Source organism: Platalea leucorodia (genome assembly GCF_965183815.1).
Source record: "Platalea leucorodia genome assembly, chromosome: 11".
NCBI lineage: Eukaryota > Metazoa > Chordata > Aves > Pelecaniformes > Threskiornithidae > Platalea > Platalea leucorodia.
Genome location: NC_138833.1, coordinates 12,622,586 through 12,640,415, shown reverse-complemented (window position 1 = coordinate 12,640,415; position 17,830 = coordinate 12,622,586). Strand labels below are relative to the sequence as shown.

Sequence of the window (17,830 nt, the reverse complement as noted above, 5' to 3'; positions counted from 1 at the left end):
TCCCAGTTTAGCTCCGAGCCCCTCCATGAAGTCCAGCCTTGCTCCAGGGACATCAGCTGGGACCCCAAGCAGAGCCCACCGCAGAATCAAAGCCCTGGCTGAAGCTAACTTGCATGCACTTCAGGAGACTGCAGCACTGCGAAGCTGCAGCCTGCGACGAAGCTGTGCCTGGGCTGTCCTCGTCTCCAAACATCACAAGCCAAGCCTGTGAATGCAGCACCGTATTCACGTAAACTCATGCGTAACTACCCCAGGTCCAAACACCTAGAGATAAGGCTGAGTTTGCTTCGGAGTATCTAACACAGACCAACATTGCATTGCTTGTAATCTTTACCTGACAATTGTTTTTAACAAGGACAGACTGTTAATGGTCTTCTGAGCAAAAATGAAAGCCTTTTATAAAATCTCTGGCATAATTACCTCTTGGAAGGAACGGGGGCAGTAGGAGACATTTGCCAGCTGTCCTTTTAGAACAGGACTAGTTTTCCAGCCTCTCTCTGGATTTCTCAAAGGCAGCAGGAAGCCTGTATTTTGGCATTTCTAACAAGCAACCCGTGGGGAAGCTCTTTTAGATGATACTTGCTGCTTAGGATGACTACTTGTAAAGCTTATTGCTTGCAGCAGTACCAGTGAGCTGTGGTTGCGTTTTTATTTTTAAAGTTCTGGTTAGTTTGAAATGCAGTACCTGATGTCCTGCATGAAGGGATATAACATGCCACCAAAATCAGCTATGTAATAGCTTTTAAAAATTTGGTTTATATAAAACATTAAGTAGTGTATAGAGGTGCAGAGTGCTTTTGATTGACAGCAATGCTGAACCAGATTTTGGAAGGCATTTACACATCTCAAGATACAGAGAGAAAACTATTAAAATTTCTAGATATACCCATCTGTGATCATTTAAATATCTTTAAAGCCCGCAGTCTTATTGCCAGGTGCTTTGAAACATCATTATGAATGGGACTCAACATTGTAAATGGTGCTGTTACCTCAAGCTAAGCAATCATCCCTAATGACTAGCTGTACAATAACTGTCTTGTTAGACAGATTTAGCCATACACCTCTCTCATGTAGCATATGTAGTTGCAACTGTATTACCAAAGCCAAAAAGAAATACCGACAAAGACAGTGATGACGGAACAAAGCTATTACTGGGAATAACTATAAAATGAATTAAGTCCTTGTACTCATACTTCTCCGAATTATTGCTTAGCAACAGCCACTCTACAAAAGCTAGAAAATGCAATTCTAGAAGACCGTCACTACCAGCTACTCCTTTCTGAGCCCTTTATATCTGCAGCTTACAGTATCCTTCTCAACAGCCATAAAGAAGCAGAGCAAACTCTGTACTGATTATTAACTGTATAAAGGAACTTAATCCAAGCAAAAGAAGAGACTTCAGGCACTAGGTCTTGTAGGTACCTTTTAAGATTCCTTAATAAATAAGCAAATGATTCTTAACTTTTTTCTAGCCATTTGTTGCTATATGGCTCAAGCAACCCGGAGAACCCAATCAGATGAAACGTGTCGCCATTCATAGAAAGCAAACTGAAGCAGTACAGGAAAGCTCGTCTAACACCTCGCAGTGCTGGTCAGAGTACTATTAAGTTACCCTAGCACAGGCTACGAGGTTTTTTTTCTCCTACCTTCTGGATCTCACGTTTATTCTGTTCCTTCTCTTTCACACAAGTCATCCTAGTTGTGTCCAGCCTTTTAAGTGCATAAATCTGTCCTTAAATTGATGCCTTGCAGCCAACCTCAGTTCTGCAACAAGCGGACTGCACCCTCATTGAGGCCGCTGGGGAGGCAGGGAGCCTGTCTGAGCACAGAGCCTGACCTTTAACGTGCCCACAGCTTCCTACAGGGCAAACGACCGTGCTCCAGCTACCTTTTTTTAAGTACTCAACTGCCTCTGTGCAAACTACAGATTTTTAAAAAAAAAAAACTTAAAAGCAAATAACCTCTCCAACAACCAGGGGCACGCTTCCTCCCTTAATCACTTTCATCACGCGGAATTTTAATAAATTAGCACTCCATTGACACCTGCTACGTAGATTTAGTTCGCAGGCGACGGGCTGATGCTTAACCACGAAGACTAAAGGCGGGTTAACTCCGGCGGCCGGCTGTGCCCAGGGGCCGGCGGCGGCGCTCCCTGCGGGGCTGGGGTTTTAACAACAGCGGCTACGTCAGGCAAGAGCTGCCAAAGTATAATTAAGGTACTTAAAACACTATAATGTTAATTTAAGATGTAATTAAGGACTGAAGCCTTCGATTAAAGGGATATAAATCACCTAATCTGCCAGCAGGATCTGTTGCTGCCCTGGTGCGAACACCTTTTAATCCAAGTGAACATCTGTAATAATACACGCAAACAGCAAAATAACATCAGACAGTATTTTACCACGCAGCGTGCTTTGTGTTCTTCAGCCCCTGGCCCTTCAGGCGCCCCCCGAGCAGTGCCACCGCGCCGGCGGCCCCGGGGTATCGCTGCCTTCACCTACGCGGCCTCAAAGGCAGGGGCAGAGCGGTACCGCTGCAGAGGCAATTAGCTACGGCCAATTAGTAAACGAATTAAAAAAGGAGTTCAGCCGAGACAACGGAGCGGGATTTAGGGACGGCTAAGCGTATTGCAGCAGTCCTCCCCGGCTGCTCCCTGACGGCTGTTACGGGCAAAACCCTGCTTTTCCGTTCGGCAGCTGCCGCCTCCTGCAGCCCTCCCGCTGCGCGCCCCGGGGCGGGCGGCAGCGCTGCGCCTCGGCGCCTCACGGCGCGGCGGGGGGAGCCGGGCCGGCACCTGCCTGCGCCCCGCCCCGCCCCGCCCCGCCCCGCCCCGCTCCGCTGCGGGGGAACGCGCGGAGCCCCGGGCGCGGAGGCAGCCGCGGCGGGCGGCGGGGTCAGCCCCTCCCGAGGGCCGGCCCCGCGGCGGGACGGGCGGGTTCGGGTTCTGCCCCCGCCCGGGCGGGCGGTTTGCTGCCCGCGGGCACCGGCCCTCAGGCGAGTGTCCCCGCTTAGGGAGACTCTTATTCTGACACCGGCGCGGGCAGGGGACAGGCAGGGCGCGCGCTGCCGCCTGCGGGCAGCGCGCTGCGGCCGCCGGGCTTATAACGGTACGCAGAGGGCTGGTATGAGAGTGCGGGCCGGGGATGAGGGGCCCTTCCCGAAACGCTGCGTCAGGCCCGGGTGACCGCTTCTAGGCTGTAGGTAAGGCGCTGCGTTCGGGGGTTCGCCCACGTCGCTGCTCGCCTCGAAGCTGGTCAGGGGGCGGGCGCGGGACGGCGCGGCCTGCGGGGCGGCGGCGGGCAACCGCGCCTTCGAGGAGGCAACGGGCAGGCAAAGCAGCCCCGGCCCCTCAAAAAGCAAAGAGTCTCTATTATTACTTATCGTTCTCGTCTTGTAAGGTCACAAGTCTCTTTGGATTTATTTTATTCTTTTCACCCAAATCGAGGTGGAATGATTTGAGGAAAACGTCGCTTAGCCATTGCTGTGACAGGTGAATCTGTGCATCCTATCTTGTTCAAGTGCAGTAGTCTAGGAAACAAAGTAAATGCCGTTTCTGTACGTAGCCTGTAGGTAAAATGAATGAATCTGTGCACAGGCAGCGATATACACATGGTATAAAACCAAGATTCAACGAGTTTTCTGCACCATGAATGAGAACACGGTGTGGACGTGCTCCCAAAATTTGAGCCGGCTTCAAATTGCAAGAGCATGACAAGGGGAAAGTTAGGGAATTTTTACTAGAAAGCCTCTGTTTACATCCAGTTAATTTACAACTAATATTGATAATTACCTTTAGGAAATGAAAGCTTTGAATCTTTAAAACAACAGCGATGTCTTCAGTGGATCTCCCCCCACGGGAATTTATGACCTCGTGGAGCCCTTCTTCGGGCTCTCCGATGGAGGAATACAATATACTGTGTATATATAGCAGCGAAACAGCTGATCTCAGTGGGGCAAGATTACAATTTTTTCCAGCACATGTAACTGTGTGGATTTATATTCTCATTTTTTATTAGTAGCTTTATGTTTATTTTGGGGTGTTATTTATTTCTCCTGGAGCTGAAGTTGTTTGCCAGTTTTAACAAACTTGCTCAGTTTGCTCTAATTAAACTTTCCTCTTTTGTAAGTTGATGGAAAGCCCAAGTTTAGATATCAAGGACCTGCAAAATAAACGCAGGACGTCTGAGCAGCTCAGCTTGCCCTACTTTATCCTGCAGCTATGTCATTTGGGCAATTATCAGCCCTAACAGCAAATCTTAGGAAATCAGTTCAAACTGAGAAGCACAGTCCTTGGCATTCCAATGCTGAAGATCAATTGGATATAAAAAGCTCTGAATTCAAAAACCATTAGAGAAGAAACCAGGATACTCGGTTTCAAAGGTTTAGTTTTAGGCTTAAAAGAAAGTGGAACCTGTTTCATGCTTCCCTATGGTGCAAGGAATTTCTCAGCACAAATAGCCAATTCTCAGAGTAATAGTACATTTAATATTTTGACAGGGCACAAACCTGCAGGATCCAGAGATCTTTAGTCAAGATGATATGTGGCAAATTACCTTGCTTAGCCATATTATCTATGGTTGTCTGTAGGCTTAGGCAGGTGGTGGGTCGTCTCAGTAAACCAATTGCTATTTCTTTTAGAATTTACCAGGCTCTTGCAGATAAGGTAGCCGTGGCGAGCTCTGCACCTGAGTCAGACAGACTGCGTGACTTGTTATTGTAATCTGAAATGTTCATACAGTTCTGGAATAGTTCTAATCAATCCTAAATCTCTTTATTTTAAGCTCAAGCTTTAATTGTCAGTTGCCTGAACCTCATACTCTTTGGATTGCTAATGACTGCTCACGACACAGTATTTTTGTGATTCAAGTGGTGATGTACCATTTATTTTATCTGTATTGTCTTCCTTAAGGGAAAACCCACACCAAGAAAGCCTCTATTCTGCAAGGCAAGGGTTCCATTCTATCCAGGAGCCCAGCCAAGAAAGCTTTCGTGGCCTACCACCTAGTTTTTACCAGCCACCTATCCAAAGCCAGTTATCACCAACAAAAACCCAGGACAGCCGTGAAACCTCTCCTATGAGTGTCCCTAATTTCCCATCCGTTTCCTCTATGTGCCAACCAACCATGTTTAACTACGAACGTCCAAAACACTTTATCCAGTCTAAGAATGTGTGTCAAGGGCAACAGCAGCCTCCGGGACCCGCAGCCTCTACCGAGTCAAGCAGACAAATTAAACAGTCCTCCATCCTAATACAGCCTCGTAACCCAAGCGGGCAGAAATTCTCCTCCTCGTCATCGCTGAGCTCTTCAATCACGCTCTCCTCGCCTTCCTGTAGTGCCCCTAAGGAATCCACATATCCCGTCACACCTGCATCTGCGCAGTCTCCTGCTAGCTCATCATCTGGGCAACGGCTTATATCCATGCCTAACCAACCCCCCGCAGCATTCCTGTGCTCAGTGCTACCCTCGCAGCCCGACTATAACAGCCAAACTCCTTCTCCTATGGAACCTCAGTAAGTATATACAGGCTTCTAACTTCCCCTTGCTTTCCCCTGGCCTGGCCTCTCCCGTGCACTGACCATCCCGAATCCAGCCGTCCGGTGAAACGCCAGCTCGGCCGAAGCCAATGGTACAACTCCCATTGACTTCTGATGTTCGAGGCAGGACTCTGCATGGATCGGGTTAGAAGGCTGAGCGCTTGCCCTCGGTGTCTGTGTGGGAAAGATGGGTATCCACCAGGAATTAAACTGCACAGAAGTCCTGTCAGGCACTGCTGTGCACCTGCAGTGGGGTACGTTGAACAGTTCAGTTTGATTTGATGGAAATCTCTTGTTTAAGGGTATCCAGCACAGGTGGACACCCATCTCAAATGAATTTCTCTCAACAAACAGGGCTTATGAATGGGGGACAGGGAGGAAGGCAGTAGTATTTCCCACATATAAGCAACTTTAAGATTCCTAGTAAGTCTCAGCAGTATTTTCAGGTTCCACATCACGGTGGGACTCTACACTCACCTACAATACAGTTCTCATTAATCATATGTGCTAACAGAAAGGCAGCCACTTGAAAATTTTACCCCTTCAGACCAAAGACCAAATTCTTTCCTGAATATGTATTATATCACTTTGCCTTTGGGCTGCAATCCAAATATCTCCCAAGGTCAGCGAGATCTCAAAGGGAGCTGGGTCTTGCCTTCTCACCAACTTGTATTCCTGCCAATATTAGCTGGAGGTCCTGGGGAAAGTCAGTGTAGAATACGCATCAAACCCTCAACCGAGGATATCAGAGAGGTGATAGGGGCAGGGGGGTCCTGCTGCCTTGGATATAAATTCAGGTTTAAGTGTCGGTTTGTATTCAGGAAACCTGAATGTTTCTGGGGTTTTTTTGAGTTGCAGCGCTGTGGGAAGCGGAAAGGTAAGACGGAGTGGGCTAGCTGGGGCACTCAGGAGTGTTTCTTAAAGGTACTGCAGGAGTAGGTGGGGGTTAGGTACGCATCTGAAGTAACCGCTGGGTTTTCTGTATGTACCGTGGGCTTGTTTGTTTTCATAGCAAAGGGCTTTGGTGCCTCACTATGCTTTTCATACAAGCTGCTCTTAAATGCAAGATCCTATGAGTTGAGGAATTATTTTCCTAATCATCCTACAAATGGGCAAACGAGGACATGAGACATGTTAAGCTGTTCTGCAAATTATTAAAGTTTTTAAGTTATAACTTGGGCAAGTTATTAAGTCCAAGCAGTGCTGGGAATACATACCAGAATTATAACACTTCTACCCTATTCTAATCAGCAGAACAAATTCCCAAGCAACAGGAGGAAGAGGATTTTGAACAGAAATAATTGCTGAACACAACTGCAGCATATGAGGCCCTGCTGCGTGTAACGAACCGGGCTAGATCCTGTCACAGAGTGCTTGCTGTGACCTCTAGTAGACCTTCGCAACCCGTTTTGAGGGATGCTCCTCTTTTCCTAGCACCTTTCAGAATCAAGTGTGCTATCTAACTCCAAGACTTGATTGTGTCTCTTGACTATGGATTACAGGATCAGGCTATGTGGGGGGTTGCAGCAACAGCTCCTAAAGACCCAGCCTGACTTGGGGTAAGCTCGGCTATTGAACAGCTGGATGGAATGCTATATGAAGTAACTTTCTGGAGCTGAGAAGAAGAGGACAACTAATAAGCTATTTGCTCATACCTAATCAACTAGTTTGTGACCTTGCTGATTTGCAGCACCCAGGGCCTTTTTAACAATTGAAATTGCAGAGCAATGCAGTTTTTGAGGGAGAACTTGCTCCTGGACAGACTGACATTGCTCAGTGGAGTTAGTGGCTCCCTCAAAACACTGCTAGCTTTACTGCACACACCTGAGTCCGGGCAGGGGCCGCTGCAGGATGCCGGGATGCTGAACAGAGACCCACAGCAAACTGCTGTGAGTGTTGTGGGAGGACACTCAATGACTTGGCTAGACCATGATGCTTCCCCTTAAGTTTTTGATACTCAATTACGTCACCTAGCCTATCTATCTCCCAAATGCTTTACGGGTTTACCACAGTCGCTACGTAGCAGGGTCACATTTTTGTGTGTATTCTATGAAGCTGTAGCAGACAGTCAAGCAGGCCTACAGGAATAACTTTGTTTTCTTTTCCTGCATGAGGAGTTACTCACAACCAATGTATAACAAACAAGCTAGCATCAACTCTATGCAGAAGACATCAGACCAAGAAATTCGAGGAACAAAAGAGGCCCTCATTCAAGACTTGGAAAAGAAACTCCGATGTAAAGACAACCTTCTCCAGAATGGCAACCAGGTAAGGGAAAACTGCTGATTAAAGAACCAGTTTGCTCCAACTCTTGGTAGTGCAAGCAGGGACGCAGAGACTAGTTCTAGTGCCCCAGAGGCTGGAGCCTCCAAACTGAGCTGAAAGCAGAACGAAATGCAGGAGCAACACTGCCCAAACACCTGTAGTCAGAACCTCAACAAATCCCAGGAAGAGTTCTTTGAGCCATTTATGACCAGAATATTCTTTTAGTGTGAAGTGGCTGAATCTTTCCATTAGAAATGTAAAAAACCATCTTTTCCAACAGCAACTCCATTTTTAATGGTGGCTGGTATAAAAGGTGTGGTTCTGAAAGATTTACATCCAACCTCTTTGTCTTCACAGCTAGTTTTGCTATTAGAATGCAAGTAGCTGTACTGGTGGGCCAGGTTCAGCTCAGCCCTGAGCAGACGCTTCCCAGTAGCTGAGAAGCACGTGGTTAGTGCATGATGAAAGCTGGCCTGAAAGTGTGGCAAGAGGGGTGGTCGCTGTAAGTCTTGTCTGTAGGCATCTACTGTGGCAACTGAATATCTGCATCTCCTGTGACTTCAGTAAGGGATGCGTTGACTTCTGAAAGCCATCTGATGTAGCAAGATGGCTTTGAACTGCTATTGCTTTTCCCTCTTATCCTACCTTCTTGGCCAGCATACACCATTCAAGCTGTCTTTGAATTTGTGCAATCAAATTAATAAGGCTAGGGTCAGGAGTAAGGTACATACACACAAGAGAAAGGTACACGTTTAGAGCTGCGGCACAAACTTGAACTCCCTGCTGGGGATCCTGCTGAACATCGCGTCCACAGACAACTAGAAACCCAAGGAGAATCCCTCAGTTCTCCAGACACAATTTCACCCTGGCTTTCAATGCTTGGGTTAATAAACCACCCCAAATCATTAGAAACTTGGAGAAATACCATTATTTGAAAGCTTGTTCTCGAGACCATCACCACATGTGGTAAACCTCTTTGATTTCTTTTTATATGAACAACAAACCAAAGAAATTATGTGAGCTTTTATCATAAAGTCTGTCTCCTATAAGAGCATCTCTTAGTCTCAGTACATACTTATTTATTCTGCAAAAGGACAAAATGCAGTCCCGTTTACCAAGAAATCCAAATCTGGGAGAAAAATTTGCTTACCAGGAGGGAAGCACATTACAGCAAGCGAGAGCAAGCAGGTCTCTAAGGTGGGAACCTTCCTGCTGGCTGGAGGCAGACTGGTAAAAGCCCAGCATTCATAGTTTCCATCTTCCTTCCCCTGAAGTAGAAAGGAGTTTTTCCATTACCATCGGTAGGAACAGGTTTGTGTCATTATATACAATTTTAAATATTGAAGGAAAAAAAATACATTAGGTCAAATCTGACTTAATGTGTCCCTAACAGGAATGTTCTATCTATCATCTGCTGTATGAAAGCTTGCCATTGCAAGCCAGCTTTTCTTCCCATAGGAAGCCAGGCTAAAAATAAGGCTTATGCAATTGCCACTCTGTGTCCTCCTCCCCTTGTCCTCCAACAACGTCTGAACCAACTGGCCAATCTCAGCCACACTTGATACAGCTGTAATGACCTCAGGGATATTAAGCTCTCACAGGTTTTTGGAAAAGGTCTCTCTCGCTCTCTTCTAAAGAAAAGTCCCACAAGCCTCCCCAAACCCTTATCTACCCAGGAGCAGCCACGTACATGTCCCGTATGCAGTAGCAATTCAGTCAGAGCTTGTCCTCACTTCACAAAATCCAAACCCAAGGTAAACTTTGTGGGAAGCAAAGTGTCAGGTGTTCTGGTGCTCAGGGGACTAACGTACGCAATCTCTTGTAAAGTAACCCAACTGGCAGAACTTGCATTTAGCTCTGCTTATATTTATCCGTGTGCTGCATCCATATTGTAGGAACTTACTGTTACATGACTGAAACGCATTCTTGCCTCCTCTCAGGACAGCAGACAACGTTTCATAAGGCGCTGTTGCACTGGCATAAGCTTCCCTTGTGCTTTCAGGGGCACTGGTGCTCTCCTCTGGCTGTGTCTGCTTCTGGCTTTTTTGGGAGTAGGGGATGCTAGCACCCATCATGCCTCCAGCTCCTGAAGTAAATCCACAGCTGAATGATTTGGGAAGTTTTCCCAGTGCTAACAGAAGGGTACCCTGGGACTTACTCTGGCTTCTGAGATAATGCCATCAGCTACCCATAAATAATCCCAGCGGAGAAAGAGGAGGAGTGGAAGGCCACAGATGGCATTAGAGAGGCTTTGATGAACAGGCAGTTTAATCTTTTATGCGTTTCAGTGCTGTATATATTGAGGCTGACTTCAGTAGGCATCACGGACTGCAAACCCTCTGGAACAGACGTGGTGTTTCTATTCAGCCACTGCTTTCATTGACAACACCCTGAATTTGTAGCATTTTAATGTGCTCTTACAAGCTGATCTGAAATAGTAAATGGACTTCTGACTAGAATTCCTCTCCGCTCTGCTTTAAGCGATTAACTTATGAAGAAAGAATGGCTCGCAGGCTGCTCGGACCAGTAAATGCTGCATCTGTGTTGGAAGCACAAAGTGAAGACAACATGCAGAACACACAGGTAAATGGGGACCTGTCTCTAGAACAATGATTTCCTGGTGACTGTGCTGTGACCCACTTGTACCTGAACAGGGGAGAGAGTTGAGGTTTTCTTGGTACCGGTGCAGGAGAGGGAAGGGAAGGGGACAGCTCTCACTCGCAGAGCTCTGTAGAGCAGGGATTTGGGTTTTGGTTTTTTTGGGGGGGGGGAATGGTGGCAGAGGAGGGGAATTTAAGCACCATCCCCTTGCTGGGCCTGATCTGTAGGAATGACCTCTCCAGGGAGGAATTACAACAGCTGCTGCACAGCATATTACACCCTGCCTGTGACAGGCAGGGAGCAGCACAGCGAGGGATACAGGTACCCACTCTCTAACAGCCCGAGTTCAGACTTGGCCAGGACAGCAAGATTTACACCTGTCACTGTTTGGAAAAAGTGACATTGACTACAAGAGGTCAGGGCCTCGGGGTGGGATCAGCTGGGCTTTAGCCCTTCCAGGGGCCTGCAATCATTAAGAGAAGGCAAAGCAGTTATTTTAGCAGCCCACATGCTGATAGACAAGAATCTATTACTACTGGCATTTTCAAAAGCATTTAGTTGGAGACTTGCATCATTCATTGGTTATTCAGGCCAGTCAAAAGCTCTCTTTGGCACTTCTGTGATCAAAGTTAGTGGAAATGTCTGTTATGTGGCGCTGGGTACCCATGCAGCCAAGGAAAACATCCCTCCTGCCGCATGCACGCGGAGAGGCAGCAGGCTGGCATACACCTTCCAAAGTACAGTTAGCAAAACTCTTCAATGAAAGAGACACTTAAGATCACAGCAAGGGAGGAATATAGAATTTGAGCTATTTCTCCCCAGCAATCACCTGACAACAGCAGGCAAGAAGGGAACGTTGTGGATTTCAGAGAGCAAGGGAAGCCTCATCTTTTGCAGAGAACAAGGAAATATTCAGTCAAAACACGATGACTGACAGCTTTTCAGAGTGTGTGAAATACTGCATAAAAAGGAGCACTGGAAGGAGAGATTTGCTTATGTTTGGAAGATCTCATTCCCATTTTTCGGTCTTATTTTTAAATATTGTAGTCAGATACTATTTCAGTAGATACTGATTCATTCAGCCTCCTGATTCCTCAGGAACTTAACTACACAGTCAGTCCATATATTAGAGCATTAGAATTATCATCAGCAACTTCATCGCTACAGCATCATTTCACAAGACAAGTAATAATTGTACAGAACTTGTGCAAATGAGCAGATACAGGAAATTGCCTTTGGACTCTGCATTGAGCTCAGTCCAGCGAAACCCTTATTCACATGATGCTCCCCCTGAACTGAAGACTGCTTTTGTGCTTGAAGTTTAAACCCAGGCTTAAATGTTCCACAGGACTGGGCTACAGAGCCCAGAACCAAGCATGGCGATGGCTCAATGCAAACACCCCAGAAATTTCCATGTGGTGTTTCCTCTATCTGACTCCATTGCTAAAATGAGTCACTGGTAATAAACTCTGCTTGTATTTTCCAGACATCCAAGTTCCTAGCAGGAATCAATCCTAGGTACTTCAGGAGATTTACTCATGTGATTGTGGAGTTGTCGGCAAGCTTAGTTGGTGCTGTGATCTAGAAAGAAAAATATTTTCCAGCTCGGCATGTGTTCATTGCTAGTGGTACCATATTTAAGTGGGCACAATACAGTGTTCTTGCCAGCGATTCCACTTCTATTCCTGCTATAGGGAAGGACACTCCGTACTTAGCTCTCATTTTAGATACTGCCAGTAGTACTATTCCCCTCTAACAAAGGTTATTGGCTGGCCAAAAGCCTTGTGTGCCAAACAAAACGGCGGCACCTACCACCTGTGCAGAGTGATGAGAAGTTGTCCTATTCTATTAATAGTACTTGTTACTGTCATGGCAAAGCCTAGGGTGAAAACAGTGTGTTTTAGTTCCCGATGCAAGTTTCTTTAAGTCTTGTCCCAGTGACTTCTGAAGTATTCAGTTTGCTTTTAAGCAGCAGTGAGTATACTAACTTAAAATGGCTTCTTGTTCAGTTTATAAATAAAACTCTAAGTTAACTCACCTCTCCTCTTCCTCTTTCCAAGCACCAGAATGCAGAAAACATCAGGCTGCAGGTTCCTCCAACACATGTAAGGTAATGCATAAATATGTGCTGCGCTACTCTTCAAGACCTTAGTTCAAATGTTTCTAGACAATGTTAGTTTTACTTCGCTACTTACCACTTTTTCTAAAATAATAATTACTAAATTCATTCACTCCCTTTCAGCTAAAACACTACCATTTGTGGATGGTTGATGATGCCTATAATCTTAATCCAGTCAATTCTAAGCATAACACTAAAGGTTTAAAGAGTCTACATACCTAGGGTGAATATGCTTCGTATTCTAGAAGATGTATCTCTCGTCAAAGCAAGGTCCAGCAATGTAAATGATACAACATAGCATGATGAAACACAGCCTATGTTGCTCTAGTAAATTCTTTTGGATATTAGGCCAAAGATGAAGGTTTCATATGTTATGCTTCTGTGTTGAATTGAACAACTTGAGCAAGACAAGTGGTCAACCAAAATTCGTGCCTTACAGCTGAAAAACAAACCAGAACTGTAGCGTTGGATTCCTAGACATGCTGAGGGACACTAGCTGCAACTGGTGTTTCAATGTCATTTGTGCTATGGTAACTTTTACACAATTAACTGTTTCTGTCCACTTTTTAGGAGCAGACCATCCTCAAGAGGAGATGAACGTGGGCATGACTCAATCCAGGAAAAGTTTTTTCAGCCACGTTTTACACAAGTGCCTGAAGACGTAATTATTGAGGAGGGGCGATTCTGCAGGCTCGACTTCAAAGTAATGCCAGCCTTTCGCTTTCAGTCCCATTAGCTCTGTGGGGTGTGTGGCATGAAGAGAGGTCTCTGAGCCGCAGTGTCTTTGTGCTTTAATAAGCCAGAGCACTAATGGCAGATGGTGCAGGGTTTCTCCAGGCAATGTCAACAAGAAATAGGAGATGGGTAAATGTTTCAGCATTTTCCCTTGGAAAATGTAAGTGGAATTAGCTTCATAAAAATGTGGTTAAAGCTAAATAGTAAATATGGACCAGCACATATGGACCTTCTAGGCCTCACTGAGAAGAATTAATATTAAGGCCCTGCTGAAAAAAGGCATTTAGGGAGGTGACCTTGTTCATTGCACTGGGGCTTCACTGACTTCAGTGGACACATGCTGGACACATGTCCAGCAAGGCCTGTTTAGCGCTAGCCTGGCTTTAAAGAGTCTTCAAGGTAATTGTGCCCTTGCTGGAGCAGACAGTCTGGCAAGGAAATGCCCTAATCACAAACAAACAAAACGCCGGAATGGCTTGAAGCTGCATGGCAATTGTACCAACCCTAGGGTAAGAAAGAACCTAGGTCTCCTGCACATGCAACTTGACTGCAAAGGCTGTTTGCTCATTGTGGTTTGGCTTGGTTTTTCCTGATCGTTTCCAATCCATTTTTCTTCAGTAAACTCTTGCCAGACTTTGGCATGACCTTTAGCCATTTTGCTGCAAATTGCTTAACTTCCGAATGTCATGGACAACCTGGAGCATGTCTGCAGGACAGTTTATTTGCATACATTATTGAAACAGTATGGAAGTCAGCACTGCTGACAGTGCTAGCTGTGGGAATAAAAGGCTGAGTTCCCCCCCTCTGTAAACCCACAATGAGTATCGTTGGCCTAATCCAAACTACCTCACAGGATGGGAAAAACAGGAGTTGGCAGGAATAGCATCCACTGTCTTGTAGCTAAAGCTCATCTCTCCATGGCACCTCATGAGCCTTCCTCTCTGTGCAGCACCACGTTAATATTCAAAACTAGGCAAGACTGTAAAATTTTGCAGTAGGATCACGATTTGATCATCTATTGGCATCAAACTCCCTATAGCATTCAAGGGCTTTTATTATCTTAAAGCTGTTTAACTGCTTTCCTCTCCTTCACAGGTTAGTGGGCTGCCGACTCCAGATGTGATGTGGTATCAGAATGGAAGGATGGTTCATCAAGACCAGTTCCATAAAATGATAGTGTCAGAAAAGGGATTCCACTCATTTATTTTTGAAGCAGTCAAATCATCTGATGCAGGGACATACGAATGCGTGGCTGTCAACCGTGCAGGAGAAGCGTCTTTCGCAGTAAAAGTGGAAGTAATTGGTAAGACTGAGAGCGCTGATAATTACCTGGCCATGCATGGAAAATCTCAGTAACCTAGTGCCTTCCTCTGTGTGCTTGGGACATAAAACAATTAAGAAGCAGAGGTAGGTCTCCAGATACTCAGGCTCAAACTATAACAAACACCTTACCTTTTCCCAGACTGTTTTAATACATACATCTGGGATGCCATATTTCTTCAAAGCACTTCCAGTGGGATATTTAGATGTAGTGGGATGTCCAGAATTTGGGAGTTATTAATCTCCCAGAATTGATAATCTATGTTGATTGACTCTCCTCCTAAACTGGATTGTGTCTGCTATTCCCTTATGCTCATGGGAATTGCCTGTAGGGCTAAGGAGTTGCGGTAAGGAACGCGTGCCCTCCTGAATTTAGCCTTCTGAAATCTTAAAAAACAAGCCCGATATTAGTGTTCAATACTTACAGTAACTCCTTCTTATCTTTCCTCTTTAATTTAGCAAAAGAACATCACACACCTCCAACTTTCATCTTCAAGCCACAAAGCAAAAAGGTTTTTGAAGGAGATACAGCCAGACTCGAATGCCAGATCTCTGCTATCCCAACACCCCGGATTTACTGGAAAAGAAACAACGAAATGGTACAATATAATACAGACCGAATAAGGTATCCTACTAATGAGCTGGCCGTTGGTGTGTTAGAAAACAATAACCAGTATTTAAGTCAAATTTGAATTGGCTGGTTTCTAAAAGCAGTGAGCTGGAAAGCTAGATCTGCCCCTCGCTTATGACGCGTGGTGAACAGGCCCATGTGCTGGACAGGCATGATGCTCAGAGTCTTGTTTTGAGAGAAAACTGTGACCAGAGGCCACTCTGAATTCTAGCAGCAGTTACAAGGCCCACGGCGAAGCATGGCTGTAGGACTGAAACGTGCAATGCGTTCATCATGCTCCAAGGCTGTGGGGCTACAGAAGGGCCTTGCTGCCACCTGAATGGTATCATGATGTGAATCACAGGTGGCTCGTAACACAGACGCAGTGTTTATGTCTAAATGGTTTGCAGTGCCCTGCAAGAATTGTTCTAGGGCTTTCTCAGCTCCTCAGCATGTAAACTGACTCTCTGATTTCAGTGTCTTCACTCCTTCCCCCTCCAAGCACTTACACACAAACACCTTAATTTTTCAGCTTGTTACATGACAATACTGGAAGGATTTGCCTCCTGATTCATAATGCAAACAAGAAGGATGCTGGCTGGTATACCGTATCTGCGGTCAACGGAGCAGGTGTGGCCACGTGCCATGCCAGGCTGGAGGTTGCAAGTAAGTACCACATCACAGTGCCACAGCTGAAACTGCCACTGGCACTTGTATTCAGAACAGGCCCCCACGATTAAATCATAGAATCATTTAAGTTGGAAAAGACCTTTAAGATCATCGAGTCCAACTGCAAACCCAACACTGCCATTAACCTAATAAAGCTTGGACTGCTGGCCAGCTTTCTTTCCCAAGATACTGAAACTAGACAGAAAGTAACTATCTCAGGAAACACTCTTATTTGTTTAGTGCCAAGACACTATGCGATGTGTCCTTTGCACACTGCATGCATCTGCTGTCTGCGCTGTTTAAAGACTACAACTTGATTGATACCGAGAAGGAAGGTGAATATAGTCCTTTCCATAAACCTCTCTCTGAGATATGGGCTGTCTGTTAAATTCTTCCTAAGGGGTTCCTGTTTTATGTTGCAGATAAAAAGCAATTGGGTTGTTCTACCATGGGTCTTTCCGCAGTCTGGGAAGACACTGAAAGAGGCTTTTTTTTTCTCTCTCTTCCAGCACATGCAAACAAGCCAGTTCCAGCCCCCAAGCTGTTACGGGTTCGACCAACTTTTAGCAAGTATTTGGCACTTAATGGAAGAGGACTGGATGTGAAACAAGCTTTCTCACCAGAAGGAGAGTTTCAGCGTTTGGCTGAGCAGTCTGGACTCTATGAAAGTGATGAACTTTAACTGGAAATGAAGAGGAAAACTCACACCTGTAAAAGACAATTACAACATAGATGCAGTTAACTGGTGATTACTCTAATTAGCAAAATACCTATCTACATATTTTTACTTTGACTCTTGCACATTCAGCTGTTCCCATTTTACCATGTTAGATTTTATTTATATGGGTTGGTGAATATAACCACTTACCGAGTATTGTATTTTAACTATAAAGCCTAAGTAAGCAGGCTAATTAGTTTTTACAAGTGTGGGTGGTTTTAGTTCCACCTGTGCTTGGTTACATGCTAAAGTAGATTGGTTTGTACTGCTTCTCTAATATCACTCTTGATGATAATATCAGAAGTCTGTACTGTCTGAATGCTAAAACCAAATAGACTAGAGTGTTTTTATGAGAATAAATTAGAGGCAAATAAAATTTTAAATATCGGACAATGGCTGTGACTCTTCCTTGATCTGTTAAAACTAGCTATGGATGTCCAGCATCGGCTGCAGCCTGGCAAAGATGGATCCTTACCCTACTCAGTCTGCTGCTCGTCCCCTGCCTTTCCTGCTCTCCCCATTACTTGTCCTCTGATAACTATAAACTATTCAGCATAAACTAGATGCTGAGACTCCCTTAATACTAAAACACATCAGTGAATATTTTTTGTCCGTGCACACTTGCCCCAAAAGCTGCACTGTATAATATGAAGTGTTAAGGCTACCACCTTTTCCCCTTCTTACTCTCTCAATCAAGGAGAGGCTGTGACTTGCCTGACCGTTGGCTCTCAACAAGCTTTTGAGTTGAATCATCCAAACAGTTTGTGTGCTGCTATTCACAACCAGCTTGCTCAAAATAACAATAAACACCACAGAACCTGATTTTGCCGAACTCCAACAAACCTAATCTCTGAAGATTTCTCGACTACAGTTGCTACAGGACAATTTGCGAGGACGGAACTAGCCCGAACGCCTTGCGGGGAGCGCGCAGTAACGCTGCTGCTAGCCAGCAACCCCACGGGCAGCTTCCAGAACGGAAAAAAATGAGGTCTTGGCTTCGTGCCACACTGCTCTATCATTAAATAAACCCCCCAAATCTGAACTGCACAACATGGGCTAATAAATTCTCAACAAATCCTGCAGCTCTACCACGACGCTTCTCCTCAGGGCGGCCCGAGCAATGAAAACCACGAAACCAGCCCTCGCCGCCGCGCTCCTGGCGGGTTTGAGCCGATCGAATGCCGACTGGCGCCCAGCTCGCCCGCAGGCTTCGGACCGGCGAGGCAGCGGGATGCTTGGGCAACGGTGCCAGAGCTG

The 17,830-nt window shown here is 45.6% G+C and overlaps 1 protein-coding gene across 2 annotated transcripts; it reads left to right on the top strand.

Moving 5' to 3' along the window:
* The first annotated feature begins 3,137 nt into the window (after window positions 1-3,137).
* On the top strand, window positions 3,138-16,966 carry MYOT (myotilin). 2 transcript variants are annotated; one of them, XM_082324218.1, is made up of 10 exons: window positions 3,138-3,201; window positions 4,910-5,512; window positions 7,651-7,804; window positions 10,283-10,384; window positions 12,463-12,512; window positions 13,092-13,224; window positions 14,352-14,559; window positions 15,036-15,201; window positions 15,719-15,852; window positions 16,365-16,966. In XM_082324218.1, the coding sequence occupies exons 2-10, from the start codon at window positions 5,076-5,078 to the stop codon at window positions 16,535-16,537; spliced, it is 1,557 nt and encodes a 518-aa protein (XP_082180344.1). In that variant the 5' UTR covers window positions 3,138-3,201; window positions 4,910-5,075; the 3' UTR covers window positions 16,538-16,966. The 2 variants fall into 2 exon arrangements, with proteins under 2 accessions (XP_082180344.1, XP_082180345.1); XM_082324219.1 differs by lacking the exon at window positions 4,910-5,512.
* Window positions 16,967-17,830: the final 864 nt, after the last annotated feature.